The sequence below is a fragment of the Zootoca vivipara genome, chromosome 5 (genome assembly GCF_963506605.1).
Source record: "Zootoca vivipara chromosome 5, rZooViv1.1, whole genome shotgun sequence".
Lineage (NCBI taxonomy): Eukaryota > Metazoa > Chordata > Lepidosauria > Squamata > Lacertidae > Zootoca > Zootoca vivipara.
In genome coordinates this window covers 8,564,956-8,585,687 of record NC_083280.1, presented here as the reverse complement: position 1 = coordinate 8,585,687, position 20,732 = coordinate 8,564,956, and the positions used below count along the sequence as shown (strand labels likewise).

Genomic DNA, 20,732 nt, shown 5'->3' with positions numbered 1-20,732 from the left:
AGCGCCCGCCCTTTCCAATTCATCTTTCCCTCGGAGCCCCGCCTCCCCACTTTGGGAGGCGGTAACCCAGAGGACGCCAGCCGCCCAATCAGCGCGAGGCTTGGCGTTGCTAGGGGCGTTCCCGCCGCGCCTGGCCCGCGCTGAGCGGGCGCCTGGTTGCCGGGGGCGCGGCCCTCGGCGCGATTGGCAGCCGGGCTCCTCCCCCTGGGTCTGAGCCGCGGAGGCTTTGCAGGAGCGCCCAGAGCAAGAGCGTGAGCGGCCGAGAGAGGATCCCCGAACGAGGGGTGGCGCTGGCTGCGTGCGGAGCCCGCGAGTCGCTTGCAGCCTGCCGCGCACCGAGCCTCCTGGGTCTCTCCAGCCGGGGAGGAGGACCCTCTGCGGACCCCCGACGCCGGGGAATCCCCAGCCCAGCGCGACCACCCCGGACGCAAGAGGATACCAAGTGGGGCGGGAGAAATCCTCGCACTCCAGCTCTGCCGCGCTTTAGCATCGGACCGTCCACTAGGGCCTGGACGAGCCCACTTCAGTTCCGACCCAGCAGCAGCACAAGAGAAAGCGGAGCTTAGCAAGCCGAGCGGGGATCCGCTGTCCGCATCGCGGACCGGACCGGTCGTCTGGAGAAGCTCCGGCCGGTTCTGACCCGCTCCAAGTCCCCTGAACCCGAGCAAGGGAGACCCCGGGACCTGCTGGGGAGAGCGGCGTCCTTGGAGAGGCGCGCGGAATTCCGGGGAGCTGTTGGTGCCGTCGGAAGACCCGCTCCGGCGAGAGGTTCCGCCCGTCCAAAGCCGTCTCCGTCCGGGCTGCGGGGTCGGGCGAGGAAGGCAGGGCAGGACTGTTGTCTCTCTTTGCCGGAGTACGAGGTGCCTTGGGCGGACAGTGCCTTTCGGGACCGCCCGGGACTATCGGATCGACCCGCTGGAGCCTGGAGGAGTTTAATTTCGGGAGGTTTTTTGGGTGCAAATATCAGCCCGCCGGACGCCGAACCGACGCCGGGGACGGAGCGTCCGCTCCCCGCCGAGGACCGCGAGCAGCGACGCGCCTGAAGTCCGCGCCCGCCCCGGGGGGCTCGGGATTGTGTAGCCGCCCCGCCGGGCTCCGGCCCCGCGATGGCCGCGGCCCGCCCGGGGGCGCCCCAGCCGCTGCTCCCGGTGGTGCTGCTGCTTCTGCTACCGGGCGGTTTTCGCGCATTGGAAGGTGAGGCCCGGCGGATCCCTTGGTGGGCAGTGGGGGGGATTTCTCGCGGGGATCGGCCTCCCCGTCGGGGGATCCCCATTCCGAGGGAGCGAAATGGTGCAAATTTCAGCTTGGCACTCACCTTTGCTTGTGTACATGCACTGCACATTGAATTCTGCGGATGCACACACTAAATAATATTTGCGTTTTGAGGGTACCGGGGGTCCTTAAGAGCCCCACCCTTTTCCAGAGTCAGGAACCCTTTCAACCTTTATCAATATATCGGACATCAGATGGAGAGGCAGCCCCCAGAGGTGTCTGCTCTCCTGAGTCCACATACACGCCCAAGAAAGCACGTCCATTGCCTTGGATGGGTGCCTGGAGAGAAGCCATTGTCCCTGTCTGTTTGGGATGGGCAATTGTTCCACCTCCGCCCTACCCGCTTCCCTAGATACCCCACTCCATTCAAACACTTGGCCCCTTCTTCTCTCCTCCAGCCTCGGTTTCACAAATCTGTGGCAGCCTTGATGAAAACCATCAAGTCCGAAGCATGCCCTCTTGGCCTGAGATCCAGTCTCTGGTCTTTCCAGGGTCTTCTAGCTTAGATTCTCCACCACCCACTTGGCGATAGATAGGGCCATTACCCTTGCTTAATGTCGAGGTCCTGTGTTATGACACTGGCAGCTTCAATATTGGCGGGCAAGTGAAGGAAGCTGGTGGGCAACTGGCCTTGCTGCCCGTTGTGTGGGTTGCTGAGAGTTGGCTCAGCTAGATTTTGGAGGGTGGTGATTGTGTTGTAAGTGGCAGGTGAGAGAGAAGAGATCCTCAGAGCTGTCAAGTACTATCCATAAAGTTGCTAAGTTAGCCATGCTTTTGACTGCGGGTGAGATTTAGACCTTTGCAGCTCAGAATTTGGGTTTGCATTCTTTTCTCACTTCTTTGACTGCTTTCTTCTGGCTGTGAGACTTTTTTTCTTCAGATTGGGAACCTGGGAGGCAGAAAGGGCACTTCTGCCACTTGGCCTGCATTAAAACAGAAATGCAAAGCTGTGAAATGAAGCAGTTCATGGTAGACTTAAAAAAAAAAGCTGAGTTCAGAGTTTGTTTTAAAATTAGTTCCTTCTGTAAGAGAGCCTCACACATAAGAGTAGTGGCTTACTTAATTGTTGCATTTCACAGCATAGATGTCTCACTGAAAAGTTCCGATTCTGCAGAAATTGTTGGAGCCACCTGAAGATAGCCTGAGTATCCTATTCCTGCTTTAAGCCCAAATGATACTTCTGTTTAGTATAAAGCACAATTTTAGCAGAAATGGAGATGTTTGTATTCTAGTGGAATCTCCCCCCAATATACTTCCTATCTTTAGCAAAAGAACAGTAGGCATTAGTGTTCCTTTTGGGTGTACGGTAGGCAGATTTCAAGTTTGCTTTTCCGCAACCCCTTGGTCCTGAAGGCCAGAAATGGTGCTCTTTAGCCTCGCTGAAGGGTTGAGCCTTCAAGAACCAGGACGGAAGGCTTGCAACTCAGTTGAATTGTGAGACCAGAGGAGAGAAAACTGCTTGTTTTCCAGTTCTGGTAGAAGTTTTAACTTTAGTCATTTTGCCAAATGCGTGGGAATGACGAGGTTTTGTCCCATTACAGAAAAGGTGTTGGGCCTTTGGGCAACCTCGGGAAACTTCTTGGTTCATCTTGCCCTTTGTGTTCTGAATCTTGCCAAAATGAGAGGGGGGGGCATGTTTTCAGCATGCTCAAGAAGAGCAGCACAGAAGCTGGAATGCAGACATATGTGACACATTCTCAAAAATCAGTGCTGGGGAATTTTCTTAATATGCAGCCTCATTTCTCCAGCTACCTCCCACCCTCCCCTCCACACAAGTATGGAAGTTGTCTCTTTTAAAAGCAGCTTCTGCGAATTTCCCCAAACCTGCCAGCTTCAGCATGGCTTCCCTAGGATACATTCAAAAACATGCTTTTGACTTCCTTTCTTCTTCTCCCCTGTTTGACGCTGGCTTCAAGTTTTCCTTCCCAGGCACATTCTTTTGCTGGGATGGCAAAGGCGCTGGGTTTGTGGTGAAATGAGAGAGAGAGAGAGAGAGAGAGAGAAGGGGTGGGAGTGAGTGTGTGTGTGTGTGTGTGTGTGTGTGTGTGTGTGGAAGGAACCCTTTTTGGCTCCTGCCGGGATTTTCAAGAAACAAGCCTCCTTCCAAATTACCTTGGCTCCTTTTGTACAGAACAAGGTTGGAGCTTTTCCGCCTTTTTGGGAACTGCCTCAGCTGGAAGGCGAGGCATCAACACAGGCAGGCAGCCACTTCGTGGAATATCTATCTCCCTTCCTCCAAGATCATTTAACTCCTGGAGAACAAGGGCCTTTTACAATGAATTGGAAATTCCTGCAGAGGGATAGATATTTTTCCCCTGTTCCATATATGCAGCTCCATTTCTTCCGATGGGGACAGCCCAGGCATTTCACCAAACTGTATCAGAAAGCTCGGCAAACCCACAAAGATCTCTGGGCTTTGTGAAGGGGGCACATCACAGGACTTAAAACCAGTGTTGTGCGTTTCTTAAGTCTGCCTCCCTTCTCTTTGTTGTCTTGGTGTTCTGATTTCCCTGACCTGGCGTGCTTTATGGGTACAGTGTCTCCCACGTTCACCACTTCAGGTGTTTCCCTTAAGTTTCTTCCGTTCTCCAACTCCCTGTGTGCTGCTGTGATACTGTATTGTCAGGCCTATGTAGATCAATGCGTCTTTGTCCTGTCCTACTTTGAGAAAATGGGGTGGCAGGCTTGTCACCCCCCGTTAACCTCCTAAAAATGAAGAGCAAATTGGAGGCTATAGAAAGGCTTGCTCAGGAATAGCAACACTCTCTCCCCCCCCCCCCTTTCTCTCTCTTACTGTTTCTCTTATGTGTGTGTATTTAAAAAGAGCACCACCTTGCAGACGGAGGAGTTTGCTTCTCAGCTACATGCCAGGCTCTCTCCGCGAGGTGCTTGGGTGGGTTGGAGATTTGGCTTCTCAACCTGCACTTTTCCTCCTGCTTTCCTTTTGTTCCAGCTGGGCTGCATGTAAACCGAGCAGTGGCGTGTGCGGCATATGTTGTGACTTAACTCTGCGAATCAGGGTCGCTTGACCCTTAAGATCACCAGGAATGCGCTCGTACATTCCTTTTTTTTAAGGGTGTGGGGCGGGGGTGGGGGGCTCTCACTCAAAAATAAAAATAATACATACATTGTGTTGCTGGTGTGTCCCCCAATGCTGCTTAAAAAAAGCTGCTTCCTGATGCAGACTGTGCCGTTTCTGAGCAGTTACTGTAAATCTAGTGTATGCATTACTTTAGTGCTAATAATAAATCCATAGCAGCAATAAATCCATATGCGCGCACTCTATATAAACCGCAGCTGCTAGTAACCCAGGATTCTGCCACCTCGCGTTGCCCTGTCAGGTTTCGGTGCCAGAAATGTGTAACTCCCAGCTAGTTTTGTTACCTCTGCGTCCTGACCCGTGAGAGCTGGGATTTTGCGGTCGGCTGGGGTGTGAGCGTGCACATTTTTAGACTTGTGTCTGGGCTTTGCTCTTTTTTTTTTAATATAAATGCAACATGACTCTGTTCAATTGTGCTCCTTCTCCCCTCTCCTCCCCGCTGCTCCACTTGGCCTGACCTATCGGGAGCCTGGTGGAGAGTCCAGTTTCTTTGCAAGGGAGTGCAGAAGGGGAGACGTCGAGGGGCGGAAGGGTGTGTGGCGGGGTGGGGGGTGGAGAAGCCTGCTCTTCAGCAGCGAGTCACTGAGGGCTTTGTAAGGGCTGGGAAGAAAATGGTTCCTTCCCCAGATTTCTGTGCAAGCGTGCTGGGTCTGTTTGAAGTTACAGTGTGTTTTTCTTCTCTGGTTCAGCAGCGCCTCAGCCTGCCGGAGCAGGAATGCTCTGGCCCAGAAGCAACGGCGGCGGCTTTCTCTGGCAAAGGCACTTGAACGCGAGGAGAGGCGAGCTTGGCTGGGGAGCCGAGGCCCCACGGGAATAGGTTTCCCTTGCTTGGCCAAAGAGCGCAGGAGGGAAAGGAGGAGCGCTTTTGGAAAATGCGAGCTTTCTCTTCTTTCCCTTTTGCTCCGTTGTTGCTGCTTCCCTTGCTTGCAGGCTTGGGACCGTCCCACCCCTGTTCTGCTGGAGAGAGAGAGAAAAATGATACGCCATTAATTTAAACTGCATTAAATCACATTTTCTATACCTTTTAGTGCTTCTGATGCCCTGTGCTTCTCTCCCGCCCCCCCCCCCGGAGGGCTGAGCACAAGGGAAGGAATTAATAATACTGGTTTGGGAACAATGGCAAAGGGCAGGTTCTTTTTCTTCTTCCTGCCTGCTCACCTGCGCACAAAGAGGCACAAACTGTAGGGGCAAGACAGAGAAGAGCGGCTCCTGTCCCTGCAAAATCTCGAGGTTTTCCTTTTCCTTTGTCCTGACTAGCTTGCTGGGTCAGTTTTCGGAGCCCCGGACACTGCGCCCGAGGGATTTGGGGCACAATTAACCTCTCCACTTTTGCAAAGGGCTCCTCCGCCCCCTGTATTCCCATGACTGGGTAAATGAATAACTCTTTGCTGAGACATTGGGGGGAGGAGGAGGAGGATATTGGGGACAAATGGAAAGCGGAGGGGGCCGCATTTCGGTTTACGCTCAACTCCCTGTTCTGCAGAGCACCTACATAAGATCACTAAATGCCCAGAAGTTATCTCATAAGACCCTTTTAACTGCTACCCTAGCGATTAAAGGTGCGGTTTAAAAAGTGGATTCTCCCACCATCACCACCACTTTGTGGGTGAAGCCAAGTTCGGATCCATGCAGGTGAATGTAAATACAGAACTGGGTGGTGGGAGAGAGATTGTTTCACGTTAGTTTAATGTGGAAGGTGGGGGTGCATTAATGCTTTTGGCATTGAGTGGGTCAGGAGGGAAGCTTGTTCGTCCTTTCCCAAGTTTTGCTTGAGTTGAGCAAAGACGGAGGCTGGTTTGAGAGGCGCATTTTAGCTCTATAAAGCCTGGCCGAATTCTATAGCGTGTTTGTTTCTGTGGCAGTAGGCTCCCAGTCTAGTGTAGCACAATGCACGTATATAGGTGCATGTTTTGACGTAGCGCGATGTGCGTGCTGCGTCGGTGTGCAACGTCGCGTTTTCTCCCCTCCCGATTCTATAGATACGCTGTCAGGTATTTCCCTGGCGGAGCGAGATTTGCTTTCTTTTAATTACAGTTCACTGAACTGCCTCCTTTCTCGGCGGGGATCCTCGGCCTGCTGTTTTGTTGATGCTGTAGGATAAGGCTGAGGGGAATCTGGTCACAGAACTGGGGAAGCTCTGGCCAAGCTCATTAAATCTCCCATTCCTTGCAAGCTGGCTCATCCGTCTGGGGGGGAAAGGGAGGCTGTTCCTTTGTGCCCAGAAGAGCAGCCGGCTAATTGGCGACGAGGGCAAGCTTACAAGACGAGCTGCTTGGACTTCTGAGGGTCCCCCCTCCCGGGACGGTGTTCTCTGTACTTTCTATACTTTCCTTGCTCTCATCTTCTTATTTTCTTGGCGCCTAACTGAGCTTCACCTCAAGCTACACGGGAAAGCGCTAGGCCGGTCATGATGCTGCCTCTTGGGCTAAAACGATCTATGTTTCCTCCATTTCCCTTAATGGTGGGGAATCCCTAGTGCCGGACGATTCGCGGCCAAGCACCCTTTGCGGTGACATTTGGGGCTTTCCCCATCCTCCTCCTTTTTAAAGTTCTTGTCAAGGCTGGCATCGCGCATGAAATATTCAGTTGCGTTTCCCCCTTTCTTCCCGCAGGCTGGTTTTGGCGGTTGCTGGCAACTGGGTACTCGGCAGGTTTTAATTAAACATCCCAAGGAACCTGAATCACGGGCTCACGTGTTGTTTTCTGTGTTGTGTTTTTCTTCCAGGCCCGCTTTTGCTTACCTGCGGTGCCGACTCAAACTGGTTTTTCCAGGTTCAGCATCTCCTCCTTGTTAGTGCCAAGCATGAGGGGAGGGGGCAGGCAGGCCTCAGCGCGCATGTGCGGGAAACCATGTTCTCTCCAGCTGGGAGCATGGAGTAGAAAGTTCTGGGACCACGCCACATAGGCACTTGTGTTGATTTGTCATCCCCCCCCCCTGCCGACCCCCATTTTGGGATTCTTCCCTCTTTGCCAAATAGACTGGCTGGTCAGATGTCTAGTTTTTTTCCGCTTAAGACCAAGCTGTCCCATTGGACAGGCTTCCCAGAACTTGAGGGATTCCCATCCATAAAACCGGAATCCCCAAACCATACTGCCCCGTGTTGCAGGGCATCATCCCGTGTGGGCATTTTCGTTTGTGTGTTTACATGCGTTTCCGCTTGCAAATATGGCGGCCCTCCCTCGCTTAAGCTTTCTTGTTTCCACAAAGCCACTATGTGGAGATGCAGCCTTAATGAGGGAGCAGGTTGTTGTGACTCCACAAAGATCGCATCCAGGGAACAAAAGATGGTGTAACGATTGGGCCTCTCATTAGAGGCTATTTGGCAGGTGGAGGAATCAAAATGGCGGCTAGATTGACTGCCATAATTAATGCTGCACAGCGTGTGGTTGGAAAGCAGAATCTGTTCATCGTCCTCAAGGTCCTGCTCTCCTGCATCCTTTGGGGTGGGGCATGTCTTGCGGCAGAAGGGGGCCTGCTACACGGGTGTGGAATAGGAGAGACAGGCAGCCACTTTGGGCGAAAGTAGTAGTTTCTTGTAGTTTCTTGTGCCTGGCTGCCGTCTGAGGGAAGTTGCATGTCTCTGGCAGGTTTGAGAAGAAGTCTTGGCCATGGCAGCTGCGCTTGCACATTTCAGATGGAATCTGGGTCTGTTCTATTGCGGGCAGCACATTGGCACCATGGAAGAATGCTAGATAGAGCTCCCTTCCTCAGCCTACCACCCTCCCATCACCTGTGCCATGATGGCAGGGGATGATGGGAATTGTAGTCCAGAACATCCGGAGGGGGCACCATGTTGGAGAAGGTGGAGCTAGTGCTTCTGTGAACTATCTTCCATTTAAGCATGTGAGATCTGCCAGCCATGGAGCTTGGCCTAAGTAGATCCTTCTCAAACCCCTCTGCTAAATTCAGCTGGAATTTGTGTGTGTGTGTGTACTTGATGCCATGGCTTTGTTTTGGTGGCGCGTAAGATGAAAACGGGTCTTAAATCTGGGCCTGGCTGAGCAAAGCCCCTTTGAGCAATGTTTTTGGAGTGATACAAGCTCCCTGCACAGACATGCCACTGAAATTTTGTAACTCGGGGGGATTGTGTTGGATACCTCTTAGCAGCGAGGGCTACCGCCTAGTAGGGTTTTTACCTTCTCCTTTGTTAAAAAGAGAGCTGCATTTCAGGCATGCAGTGGAGATACAAGAAAGAAAGAGCATGCATTATTATTATTATTATTATTATTATTAAAACTTGTATACTGCCCTTCATTTAAAGATCCCAGAGCGGTTCACAACAGAAAAATGTAAATGGCTATCGAAGATGCATAGGACATCTCAAATCAAAAGATGGCTCCCTTAATGCCACCGTGGCGCCCGTTTCCCACACATAGGAACCGTCTTGTTGCTCTGGTGTGTGTGATGGGTTTTCCGTTTTTGTTTGTGTGTGTTTTGTTTGTGTTTTTCCTCCTCTTGTATCTCTAGGAGCCCGCAGCTTTCCCCAGCACCTGTTCCCCGCCAGCCCCCACCTTGGAATGTGTAGGAAACATGTAGGAACTTCGGCCGGGTTTATAATCGACAGCATGCATGCCAGCTCTGGGTTTCATTCTGCGTGTGTTTGTGTGTGGAAAGGCTGCATTTGACACTGAAGTTGCATGGATTCGCCCGGGGACTCAAGAGGAATCTTTATGCTCCTGAGCAGCTTTTCCTCTCCTTCGCCGCTTCAAAAAGGGCTGGACAAAGGCCCTCCGGCCGCTGCTAAAGTCCCGTCCCAAAGCCGCCTCTTTCTACAGCATTTGCTCCGGCCGCAACTGCTCGGGGAAGCCCTTGCCTGCTCTGGCGAGAGGGGAAGGGGCTTCGTTGCCTCTCGGACCCCTGGAGAACCAGAGAAAGGAAGGGACTTTGGTTCTGGAGTTGCTTGGCAGAGGAGGTGTCGAAGGGGCGGCAGCGCCGTGCGTCTTCCGCACGCACCGACTGCGAGGAACCCAAGGCCCCCTCTTTCCTTATTAACGAGAAAAATGTGTAGGGTTTGACCAATTGCCAGGGACAGATTTATCCTAGTCCCGCAGAAATTAAACTGAAAATGAAAAGTGTGGGAGAGAGGGAGAGAGAAAGCGCCATCGAGCCAAGCCTGGCACTTTTCTCTCATTGCCCCTTTTTTCTCTCTGTCTCTCTTTCTCTCTGCTTGTTTTAACTTCAGAGGAATATAGAGTTTGGACTGGGGAGTTTATTGGGGGGGGGAGAGAGGATATTTAGGTTTAAACAGTTCCAGATGGGTTTAGCGTTTGTACGTTGGAAGGAAGTGAGCGGAGGGCCGTTCAGAGATTTGGGTAACTGCCCCAGGCACAAGATGGGGAGGGAAATCTTGGCAAAGGGGCATTTTTGGGGGGCGGGCGGGCATGTGCTTGCCAGCTAAATTTGTTGACTTTCAGAGCCGCTCTGTCTGTGGGGCTGAGTCTTTCCGATAAAAGTTGTCTTCTTCTCCTGCCACATCTCTCTCGCTCACTTCCCCACCCCCCCCACCCCGCTTGTTTTCTTCCTCCTCTCCCAGTAGAAGAACCTGCAAAAGGAACTGGTTCTCCCACCCGAAACTTCAGGCCTTCCTGCGAGGTTGGCAGGGCGGGAGAGCACTTCATTTTGCCTGGCTGCTTTGTGTGAATGCAGCCGAAATTAGTTTGTTTAAGCTGCTGAGCAATTTTGGTGTTCATCAGGACCCTGGGTGTGTGTACGTTTGAAGCTGCCCCCTGCCCCACAAAAAATAACCGTGGGAATTGTAGTTTGCCCATCATAGAGCTACAGCTCCCAGAACGTCTGGCAAATTACAATTCCTTGGCTTCTTTGGGGGAAGCCATGAGTTTTGAATGTGGCTTTGCAAGGAGTGACACGTCCTTTAAAAATGTAGTTCTACTCGCTCAAAATTATCCCATTAAGATCTTTATGTATTATAAATTAAGGTTTGGTGAAGAAGGAAAGTATTGCATGTTTCAACTTTACTTCAGATTTTCTGGTTTTCCTCCTTGGAAAACATCCGAAGGCTGGAGGGGGGAAGTTCTTCAAAATTTCCAGAATTTTTCCTCTTTTTTTTTTTTTTTTTTTGAGACTCTTACTGCTATTAGGCCCCTAATCCCCTCACAGAACTGTGATTCCCAGAGTGGTTTCACAGTCAATTCCTCTGCATAGGGAACTGTGCAAACTGTAGCTCAGTGAGGGGAATAGGTCTAGCAACTCTCGGCACCCTTAGCAAACTACAGCTCCCAGAATTCTTTGGCGGGAGGAGGGCAGCCATGATTGTTTAAAGTGGCATAAAAGTGCTTTAAATGTTTGGGGTGAATGAAGCCTATGTGCGAATGATTTGAGCGATGCCACTCCCAAAGAGTTCCGCTGGGTGAAGCCAAAGGTCCACTTAGTCCGGGATCCTGATTCCGACATTTACTGACCAGATATGGCTGGGAATGCTACAAACAATGCATTCTCCGTACACGCTTGCCGGTATTTAGAAATAACGTGGTATCTGAAGATTCCACGTTAGCTACCATGGCCAAATAAACTTCCAATAAACATATTTGTGAATGTGGGGCAGTACTTTGCAGGACTTGCATTAAAAATCTGTGCACCTCACTCTTCTTAATATAGCTCGGCCTTCTTAAACCACCGGTGCTCTCCAGATGTTTTGAACTATGGGGCTGATGGGAATTGTAGCCCAAAACATCTGGAAGATACCAGGTTGTGGAAGACCGGTGAGGCTTACGGACTATGCCAGCTCTCGGTTATTTTGCAGTTTCCTTTCGCCCATCCTGGTTGCACTGCCAGATACTGTCTTTGGACAAAGCCTCCTTGAGGTCGACGATTATACGAGAGGGCATTTCTTTCTTCTCATATTCTGTTCACCACCCTTTTAAATGTGCTGTGGAGGCAGGAGCTATTGGTTTGTTTCTGTCTTTATTACGATGGTGTTTTTGTGGGGTTTTTATATTGTTATTTAAATGTTGTGAACCACCCTGAGATCTACGGATATAGGGCAGCATACAAATTTAATAAATCAATAAATCAATAACTTTTTACGATCCTCTGCCATGACTTCCTCCCCAACCTCCTTAGCTTAGAAGAGGAAAATCCCCACAAATCCTTCATCCTTGGGCCACTTTTGTTGCCGTTTTCTAGCTCCTTCTTGGGTAATGTTCATAGATCACTGGTGACGAATCTTCAGCCTGGGCTCCCTCCCTCCTAAAACACAAATTCCTATAGGATTTTTGTACATATATATATGCATATCCTTCCACCCCCACCAAATTGGGTTCTCAAGGTAACTCAAAAGAAAGCAAAAGAAATAAATATTTTACAAGAATTGGGAACAAAGGCAACAGAAACAAATCTAGATTTAACAATGAAAACCATTAATGAGGATAACTACTCCGTACAAAGACACGACTGCCGGCAAAGATTATAAAAAGCTAAAAATAGCTATAAATACTGCAAGCAGCTCACCTAAATGCCTTCCGATATTCTTTTTCGAAGCTTTGAAAAGAGGAGGCCACACATTTCTTCTAAAATGAGGGAGAGCAAGAAATCCCAGTCCAATGCCCTATGTGTTGCCACCAGATCAGAATGAGGCCCTTCTCCCCATTCCTTGCTGAGCTCTTGTCACTGTTTTGCAGAGGGGAGAAAAATGTGCTGGTTGTATGTGAGGAACAGGGGTGGTTTCTCACTGCCTCTGGAGCAGCCCTCCCCAACTGGGTGCCTTTCAAGGGTTTGGGACTACAATTCCCAACAGGTTCAGCTCTTGTGGGCGATGGTTGAAGAAGACGGGAGTTGTCTGGGAGGCGTCAACTACCCCCTTCTCTCGAGAAACAGACAGAGGCTCACGACCCTCCTCTCCAAAGCCATTGGCTGAACTGCTGTGGCGTCACAGCATGTTCGCTACCCTTGCCGTTCCAAGAGAAGTGGCAGGCGGTGGAATCCAGGTTGCTGGTGCCGTCACCGTGATTGGAACTGAAAATTTGGTTTGGCTGGGACAAAACCCACGTGCCGGCCCAAAGGGAGCAGAGAGCCGAGTGTTGTTGGCAAGAACAGTGTGGGAGTTTGGGTACGGTGCGTCCGGGATCCACGCGGCAGGCGGGGAGGCCAAGAAACTTGAGGGCGGGCCGCTAAAAAACCCTGCACTGATTTGAATTGGCGAGGCAGACCCGTGGCTTGGAGTTTCCAAGTGCTGTGTTTTTGTTTGCTTTGCAACAAAGTAGAAGCCAAATGGCAGCTTTTTGTCCGGCGGACCCTCGCCGCAGACATTTTGCCGGACAGTTTCAGGGGATGGGGCAGGAGGGGAGCTGCCAGGGCTGGATGGACATTCCTGACACAAGGAGAACTGCAAGCCGCTCTGTTCCCTCGCTTGCCTGCTGGAGCCCAGGAGGAGGCCCTCCGCTGCGAGGAGAACGAGGAACTGAGGTGAATGTGCACCTCCCCTCCCTCCTTCCCCGCCGAATGGAGGGAAGCCTGTGATTGATGAGCCGGAGGTGGTGGGGAGGTCAAGCAGGGAGAGCCACGGGTCAGTAAGAAGGGAATGGCAGGGGAGACGGCGTCCCCTGGAACCCGACTCTCTCTCAAAGCGTGCAGGCCGTGGTAGGAGAGAGAACCGGGCTTCATGTTTCCCTCAGCACTGAGGAGGAGCTTGTGGGGAAGCGAGTGGCCACGAGGCAGGTGTGCCTGCTCCTGGACATTTTGTGCGCGCAGAAAACATTCCTCATTAGACTTTCTCGGTGCAGATTCTGGGGTCCACACACGGCTAAGCCACCTGAAAGTTATTTGCCTTAAGGAAGCCGCCACAGAGCCATTCGTTTTGAGTCCTCTCACTTTCCTCGAATTCTTGCCGGAGCTGTTGAAGGAGCCCAAAATGGCGGCCGCGGCGCTCCTTGAGCAAAATGGATAATGGCAGCCAGAGCAGGCGTGACTCGGCACTGTGGGGAGAGGAGTTGGACGGCTTCGAGTTGACGCCTGCTGGGGTCTTGGATGCGCCGAGAACCAAATACCCGGCATCCTGCTAATTTGTGGTTTCCAAGGTACCAATTGGGGCCCTCCAAACAGACATTGATTTTCCAGGAGCCTGCTGTGCTTGAAGCTTTCTGGCATTATTAACGCACAGTTTTCTGCTAGAAGTTATTTTTCACCCCAACCCCAAGAAAATCCTGACATGAGAAAGTGAGTTGGGCCCACTTTCTCTTTAGTGGTTCTGCCATTGGCATAACATCCAACCTGGGTCACTTCCCAGGAGGGCGGCACAATATTTTGGGCTTCAAAGCCCTGCGAGACCTTTTGGTTTCGCGCTGGCTTTCTGGAGCTGATAGTGTTCCCATGCTAGATTTCTTCTCAGGGTCATTTTTAACTGAGAACTACCCTAAGAGAAAAAAAGGATGCGGGTGGCGCTGTGGGTTAAACCACAGAGCCTAGGGCTTGCCGATCAGAAGGTTGGCGGTTCGAATCCCCGCAACGGGGTGAGCTCCCATTGCTCGGTCCCAGCTCCTGCCAACCTAGCAGTTCGAAAGTGCATCAAAGTGCAAGTAGATAAATAGGTACCGCTCTGGCGGGAAGGTAAATGGCGTTTCCGTGCACTGCTCTGGTTTGCCAGAAGCAGCTTTGTCATACTTGGCCACATGAGCCGTACGCCGTCTCCCTCGGCCAATAACGCGAGATGAGCGCCGCAACCCCAGAGTCGGTCACGACTGGACCTAATGGTCAGGGGTCCTTTTACCTTTACCCTAAGAGTTGCAGCATGACAGGCCTGTTCCCAGGGAGCAGGTTGGCTAACGCAAAAAAAAAAAAATTGTTCCTTTCCCTCCTCTGTCCAAAGATAAGACCTATGTGGAACTTATTTTCATTGGTATTTCTTTTGAGTACCCATACACCTCTGACATCTGCCGCCATCTACTCTTCCCTCAGATCACTTTGCCTACTTTATATCCCCCATCCCTGAGCTGTGATGCCCCTCACATTTCATTGCCCTAGACCCCTTGTTGCTTGGGTTGCATTCTGCTCCTCCCACCTTCTGGGTACCAGCATTGTGTGCACACTCTGTCGCCGTGCCCTATGTATGAATCTCCCTGCATCCATCCTCTATATTCACAGCATTTTTGAGCAGCCCTTTCCACTCCAAAGTTAGACTGTTGTATGAATGTTCCACGACAAGGAGCTGGTGGGAGCCGTGGTGGGGCCAGCTTTTAGCTGATATAAAATATATGATCTGTGCTCCTCTCGAACTTTCAAGGTGATGCACACTATAGACCCTGTGCTTATGTGGCAGAAATTGCTTCTTAACAGCAGTTAATTGTGTTTACCTTGACAATGACAGCAACAATAATACTTCCTATAATACTACAATTTTCTCCCCTTGCACCTCTCTTGTGCCTGCATTTTACTGCAGGAAGCATCCCATTTTGTTAAAAAATGCAATGTCACCAAATTCATTAGTAGCACTAAAAATGGTGTTGCATCCAGTCGATTTGAGCCATGTCAACGTTGTGGTGTTGTATCCGCTGGTGGCTTTGTGCTTGTGAAAGTGCTTAAGTCTGCGGAAGGTGGCTTGTCAATTTCTCCTCCTACTATATTGCAGTCCTCTAAACTTTTCTAAATAGCTACTGGCTTCCAGAGAGTGTGGTGGGTTGCAAGCGGGTAAGGGGTATTGATGAACAAGGAAATACTGCTTTGCATAGGGCACTGTTAGATCCTGGAATTCCCTGTCACAAGACGTGAAGAAGGCCACCTATGTAGGTGACTTTAAAAGAGAGTTAAGCAAATTTATGGAGGCTAAAGCTATCAGTGATGTCATGCATTGGCTGGACACAGAGGAATGATCGGAGGAACCAGCTGGGGAACCCCCAAGGGAAGAAGGCTCAGAGCCCGGGATGTGGTGGTGGGATGATGATGAGTGGTCAGAGGGAGAAGCCTGGGAGGAGGAGGTGTTGGAAGCTGAAGAGGTAACAGGGTTTAGTGAGCAGGGGGACACTGTGGCAGACAGCAGTCCAGAAGCAGAAGGGGGGGGGAGGCCAAGAGACAGAGATGAGTCAGGCTGGTGAAGAACCCAGGGTGTCTCCTCATCTCCTGCAACCAGCTCCCCTTCCCCCTGGTCTCCCAGGACCAGGAGAGGTATGAAGCAGGAGGAGCAAAGGCAGGCACACCAACGCAGTCTCAGATTGCTTGGGAAAGACCCAGGAGAGGAGGAGACTTTGGCAGCTGTGGGCTGCCACCAAAGAAGAAGAGTTGCTGTGCTCATTAGTCCTGGCCCTCCCGAGCAGACCCTGTTTCTTCCAATACAGAATTAACTTCACGTACTCTGTGTGATTTATTGCTGACTCACTTCCGACAGGCAGCGGCTACTAGTCCTACGTTGGCTGTGCTCTACCTCCAGGATCCAAAGGCGGCATGTCTCTGAAAACCAGCTGCTGGGAAGCAAATGAGGGAGACTGCTGTTGTGCTCAGGTCCTGCTTGCAAGTTTCTGCTGGGCATCATCAGGCCAGTCCTTGCAGAAAGCAGATGTTGGACCGTTCTGGCCTTCAGTATGATCTAGCCAGGCTCTTATGTATGTGAGCTTGGTTTTATCTCGGAAATCAATACAGCAACCCTGAAAGGCAAACCACAATTATCCCTGTGTTACTGACAGGCAAACAGCTCTCTCTCTCTCTCTCTCTCTCTCTCTCTCTCTCTCTCTCTCTCTCTCTCTCTCTCTCCCTCCCTCCCTCCCTCCCTCCCTCCCTCCCCATGAGCGAGTGAGTTTGTGGCTACCATGAATTTGGATCAGGATGTGTCTCGACTCAGCTCATTCATTCTGCACCCTACCTCCAGAGTAAAGGGTGAAGTTATATGTTTTGCTGGAGTTTTGCGATGGGAAACTTTTGATGTAATTTTCTTCTCCCAAAAGCAGCTGCAATCATGCGTCTGGGTGATCTGGAGCCAGGCTTCCTTGCAAAGGAGAGGGAGGCAACAAATGTACCTCTCTCCCCTCCTGAAGCCACTAGAGTGGTACCTCGGTTTATGAACACAGTTGGTTCCGGAAGTCTGTTCATAAACTGAAGTGTTCATAAACTGAAGCGAACTTTCCCATTGAAAGTAATGGAAAGTGAACTAATTCGTTCCAGACGGGTCTGCGGAGTACTCAACCTGAAGCGTACTTAACCCGAAGCATGGGTGTAATTGGTTCCGGAAGTCTGTTCATAAACTGAAGCATTCATAAACTGAAGCGAACTTTCCCATTGAAAGTAATGGAAAGTGAATTAATCCGTTCCAGATGGGTCCGCAGCATTCGTAAACCGAAAATTCGTAAACCGAGGTGTTCATAAACCGAGGTTCCACTGTATATAAAGGTAAAGGGGCCCCTGACCATCAGGTCCAGTCGTGTCCGACTCTGGGGTTGCGGCGCTCATCTCGCTCTATAGGCCGAGGGAGCCGGCGTTTGTCCGCAGACAGCTTCCGGGTCATGTGGCCAGCATGACAAAGCTGCTTCTAGCGAACCAGAGCAGCGCACGGAAACGCCGTTTACCTTCCCGCCGGAGCGGTCCCTATTTATCTACTTGCACTTTGATGTGCTTTCGAACTGCTAGGTGGGCAGGAGCTGGGACCGAGCAACAGGAGCTCACCCCGTTGCAGGGATTTGAACCGCCGACCTTCTGATCAGCAAGCCCTAGACTCTGCGGTTTAACCCACAGAGCCACCTGGGTCCCTCTTCTGCCCATATATTTGGGTGGTCAGTTTGGGGGAAAGTCAGTAGGTAGGCCAGCTTTGGGGAATCTGTGGCCCCCCCAGGCATTGTTGGAACGACAGCTCCTTTCATTACTGGCCTTGGAGCAACAAGTGGTGCAGCAATAAATCTCCCAGCACATTTACAAAGCTAAGCAGAGCCCAGTATGGTTTCAGTTTGGATGGGAAACTGCTTGTTGAGATTACTGCAGTGCAGGCAGGAGCTGGACTAGATGACCCTTGTGTTGTCTTCCAACTATACAATTCTGTGACTGCTTTGAGTTTTAGTTCAGCAACAGCTGGGAGCCAAAGGTTCCCCCATACCTGTTGTTGGTAAAGTGTTAAACTCCGGACTGGTGCTGTAGCCTGCATCCAAACTGGGTTGTTCTACTGGCTGCCTTTTGGAGAAAGAAGTGTTATATTGTGGGTGCCATGATCCCAGGCGTAACGTATCATTTTGCCCTCTGTTTTTATTTAATTTGTGTGATGGAATTTGTCGGGTCATAAAAGCAGTTTACGTGAAATGAAAATATGCATTTGAATTCTCGGTAAAAGAGTTGAAAAAACAAGTTAGTGCAAATATACCTGTATGTACATGAGATATTGAACAGCAGGTAGACTTTACTTGACTGTGTAAGCCTGTCTAAACAAAAGGTGTATTGGTTGGTTGGTTGAACTTCAGCATAAGTTAAGAACTGACCCAAATCAGATCAACCTTCTCCAACCTGTTGCCTTCCAGATATTGGATCACAGTTCCCACCAAATGTTGGCTAGGGGCTGATGGGAGTTGTAGTCAAAAACATCTGGAAAAATGCCTGGGGAAATGTGGGTGTCTCTGGCTGAAAAAGCCTCTGGTCCTGATGCTGAGGATCCAAGCGAAGAGGTGGTTCACCTGTTCATCTTTTTATTATGCTTGCTCTAGCAGCCAGCTCTTCCCTTTCTGCTCCTAGCATGGCCTGGGACAAGTAACATAGTTCCTTTTTTTGTGTCCCTCTCACAAAGCAGCTACTAATCCACCTTCCCTTTCTTCCCTCTGCCTATTGTCCTGTAATTAAAAGAGTTGGATGCAAGGACCAGCACTCATTGTCTGCCTATAATGGGGCTCTGCTTGCTCTGGGGCCTTTAGGCGCTGCTGTAATATGAGAAGCAATGATGAGAGGGAGAGAGGCTGCTTTGAAACGCTGGCTTTGTTTGAGACTTTAAATGAAGCCGCAATCTTCCCATGCTGCAGGTGGAGCATCTGAGTCGAATGCAGGTCAGCAAAAGTCTGAAAATGGGACAAAGATGCAACTTGCGTCTGGGACACGTGCCTGCTCTGCTTAGGTCAGGGGGTAGCTGATCTGTGGTGCTCCAGGTGTTGCCCATAGCTGCCAAGTCTCCCGTTTTCCCCGGGAAATCCCCGTTTTTCCAGCTGTTCCTAGCTGAAAAAATGGGTTTTTTTTGTTTTTCCCCGGTTTATTCTGGCGCAGCGGCCATTTTGGAACTGGGCAAAGCAGCATCAAAAGTCTCTTCTGAGCATGCTCCGCCCAGTTCCAAAATGGCGGCAGCACTACTTCCGGTCCGCTATTTCCGGCCTGGTCCCTTATTTCTCTGACAGCAACTTGGCAGGTATGGTGTTGCCGGATTCCCAAGTCCCATCATCCTTGCTTGGGTAATGGCCCTGCTGGCTGGGGCTGATGGGACGTACAGTCGTACCTTGGAAGTCGAACGGAATCCGTTCCGGAATCCATCCTGGAATGGTAGAGTTGAAGCTCTAAAATTCTTCCAACTCTAGAATTCTAGGATTCTGTGTATGCGTAGGGTTGTGCGAACAGTAGAGACTTGCTTACCCGTGTGCGAAATGATCCGGGTCAGAGGTATTGAAGCAACACAGAGTTGTGCCGTTTGCCTACTCAGCAAATGTTGATCCATTTGCATTTTGCAGTGTGCGCTGACTGAATGCCTTCTGCCTGCCTCATCTCCACTGTGGTACATGATTAGGAGGACGCTGTTGAGGAACATGCTTAAACATGCGCATGTCTCCAGCCAGGTGGGACACGCAAACGAAACGATTGTTCGTGCACTGCGTCCCTGAGAATCCCCCAGTTGCGTGCAGACAAATAACACAGTGTGTGTAGCTGAACATAAACGTCTGGGCAGCAATGCTGCTGGGAGCTAGCAAGGGCTTAATTTTAAGGATTTCATCTAATCTGTGGCACTCATCGTCCCTGACCACTGGCAGAGCTAGCTGGGGTTGAAGAGAGTTGTGGCTTTCCAGATGTTTCCAGATTCCCCATCCTTGTCCTACAGCGTTGGAACCTTTCGACCACGGAAACTTGGGTTCTGATCTGCATTCAGATGTGTTGTGTACTGGGTTGCCTTGGGACACTTGCCCACGCTCGACCCAACCTGTCCCACAGAGCAGCTGTGCAGATAGAACAGGGACAACCCCACATAAACTGCCCCAAGCTCACTGGTGGAAGAGCAGGGTGGGCATGCGACGAACAGGGAGTGTGTGATCTGAGTTGAAAACGAGGGATGGTGTGCAGGCTCAGCTTGTTTTCTGCATGCACACACTCCACAGAGTTTGGATTTCTGCAGAATCCTGATTTTGAGGGAAAAAATGCAGACAGGAACAAAGGACAGAGAGGAGGCTGAAGGAGAAGTGCGGACCAACGTGTGGCCCTTAAAGACACAAGGGTAGGAGTGGGTAGAGGAAGGTACAACTGCTTTCCTTACAAACCAGTGCAGGCTTACATGGAGGCCCCTTGCTGGTCCTCAAGACCTGCCTTACTACAGAGGACTTTTTAAGAGGCTTGGGCGGGTGCTGAGAAAATCCATTGTAAAACCCCATGGACTTGAAGAAGACCATAGACAGCCCTACTCTGGAGCTTTCTACGACAGTGGTGCCTCGCTAGATGAATTTAATTCGTTCCACGGGTCTATTTTTATAACGAAAAATTCGTCTAGCGAATCCCATAGGAATGCATTGAATTTTTTTTTTTTTAAAAAAATGCCCATAGGAACGCATTAATTGAATTTCAGTGCATTCCTATGGGAAACCGTGATTCGCTAGACGAATTTTTCGTAAAACGAATTCATCTAGCGAGGCAACCTCCGCTAGAAAAATCCGTTCTTTAAGCGAAAATTTCATCTTACAGGGCGTTTGTTAAGCGAGGCACCATTGTACTTCTTCTTTTTTCCTGTAGTCGTTGCTCAGGCTAGCTAGTCGCCTTCTGGAGGTTGGCAATAGCTTAGTCCAGGGGTGGCCAACTCCCTAGAGACTGCGATCTACTTACAGAGTTAAAAACTGGCAGTGATCTACCCCCTTTTTGGGGGTTCAGGTCAAAATTGTTGAGCTTCTTTGGGGAAGAGGAAGGCCCTTTTTTAAGGCATTCAGATCAAAGTTTTTGTTGAGCTTTTTTTAGGGAGACGGAGAATGGCATGGGGGGGGTTGCAGGGCAAAAAAAATGAGCTTTTTTAAGGGGAGCCAAAGTTGTTGAGCTTCTTTGGGGGAACCAGTGATCTACCATTGATCTACCACAGGCATCCAGTGATCTACCGGTAGATCACGATCTACCTGTTGGACGTGCCTGGCTTAGTCTGTCTAGCTCAGTATTGCCAACTCTGACTGGCAGTACCGCTTCAGGCCCCAGGGTTTCAGAGAGGGGTCTTCCCTA

At 50.6% G+C, this 20,732-nt stretch overlaps 1 protein-coding gene across 2 annotated transcripts in view; it reads left to right on the top strand.

Moving 5' to 3' along the window:
• The first annotated feature begins 251 nt into the window (after positions 1-251).
• The window catches only part of EPHB3 (EPH receptor B3), an 87,740-nt gene continuing 67,259 nt past the window's right edge, over positions 252-20,732 (top strand). For both annotated transcript variants that reach the window (XM_060274343.1, XM_035132367.2), the window contains exon 1: positions 252-1,194. In XM_060274343.1, the coding sequence (XP_060130326.1) occupies positions 1,107-1,194 (88 nt within the window). In that variant the 5' untranslated portion in view covers positions 252-1,106. The remainder of the gene's footprint in view (positions 1,195-20,732) is intronic.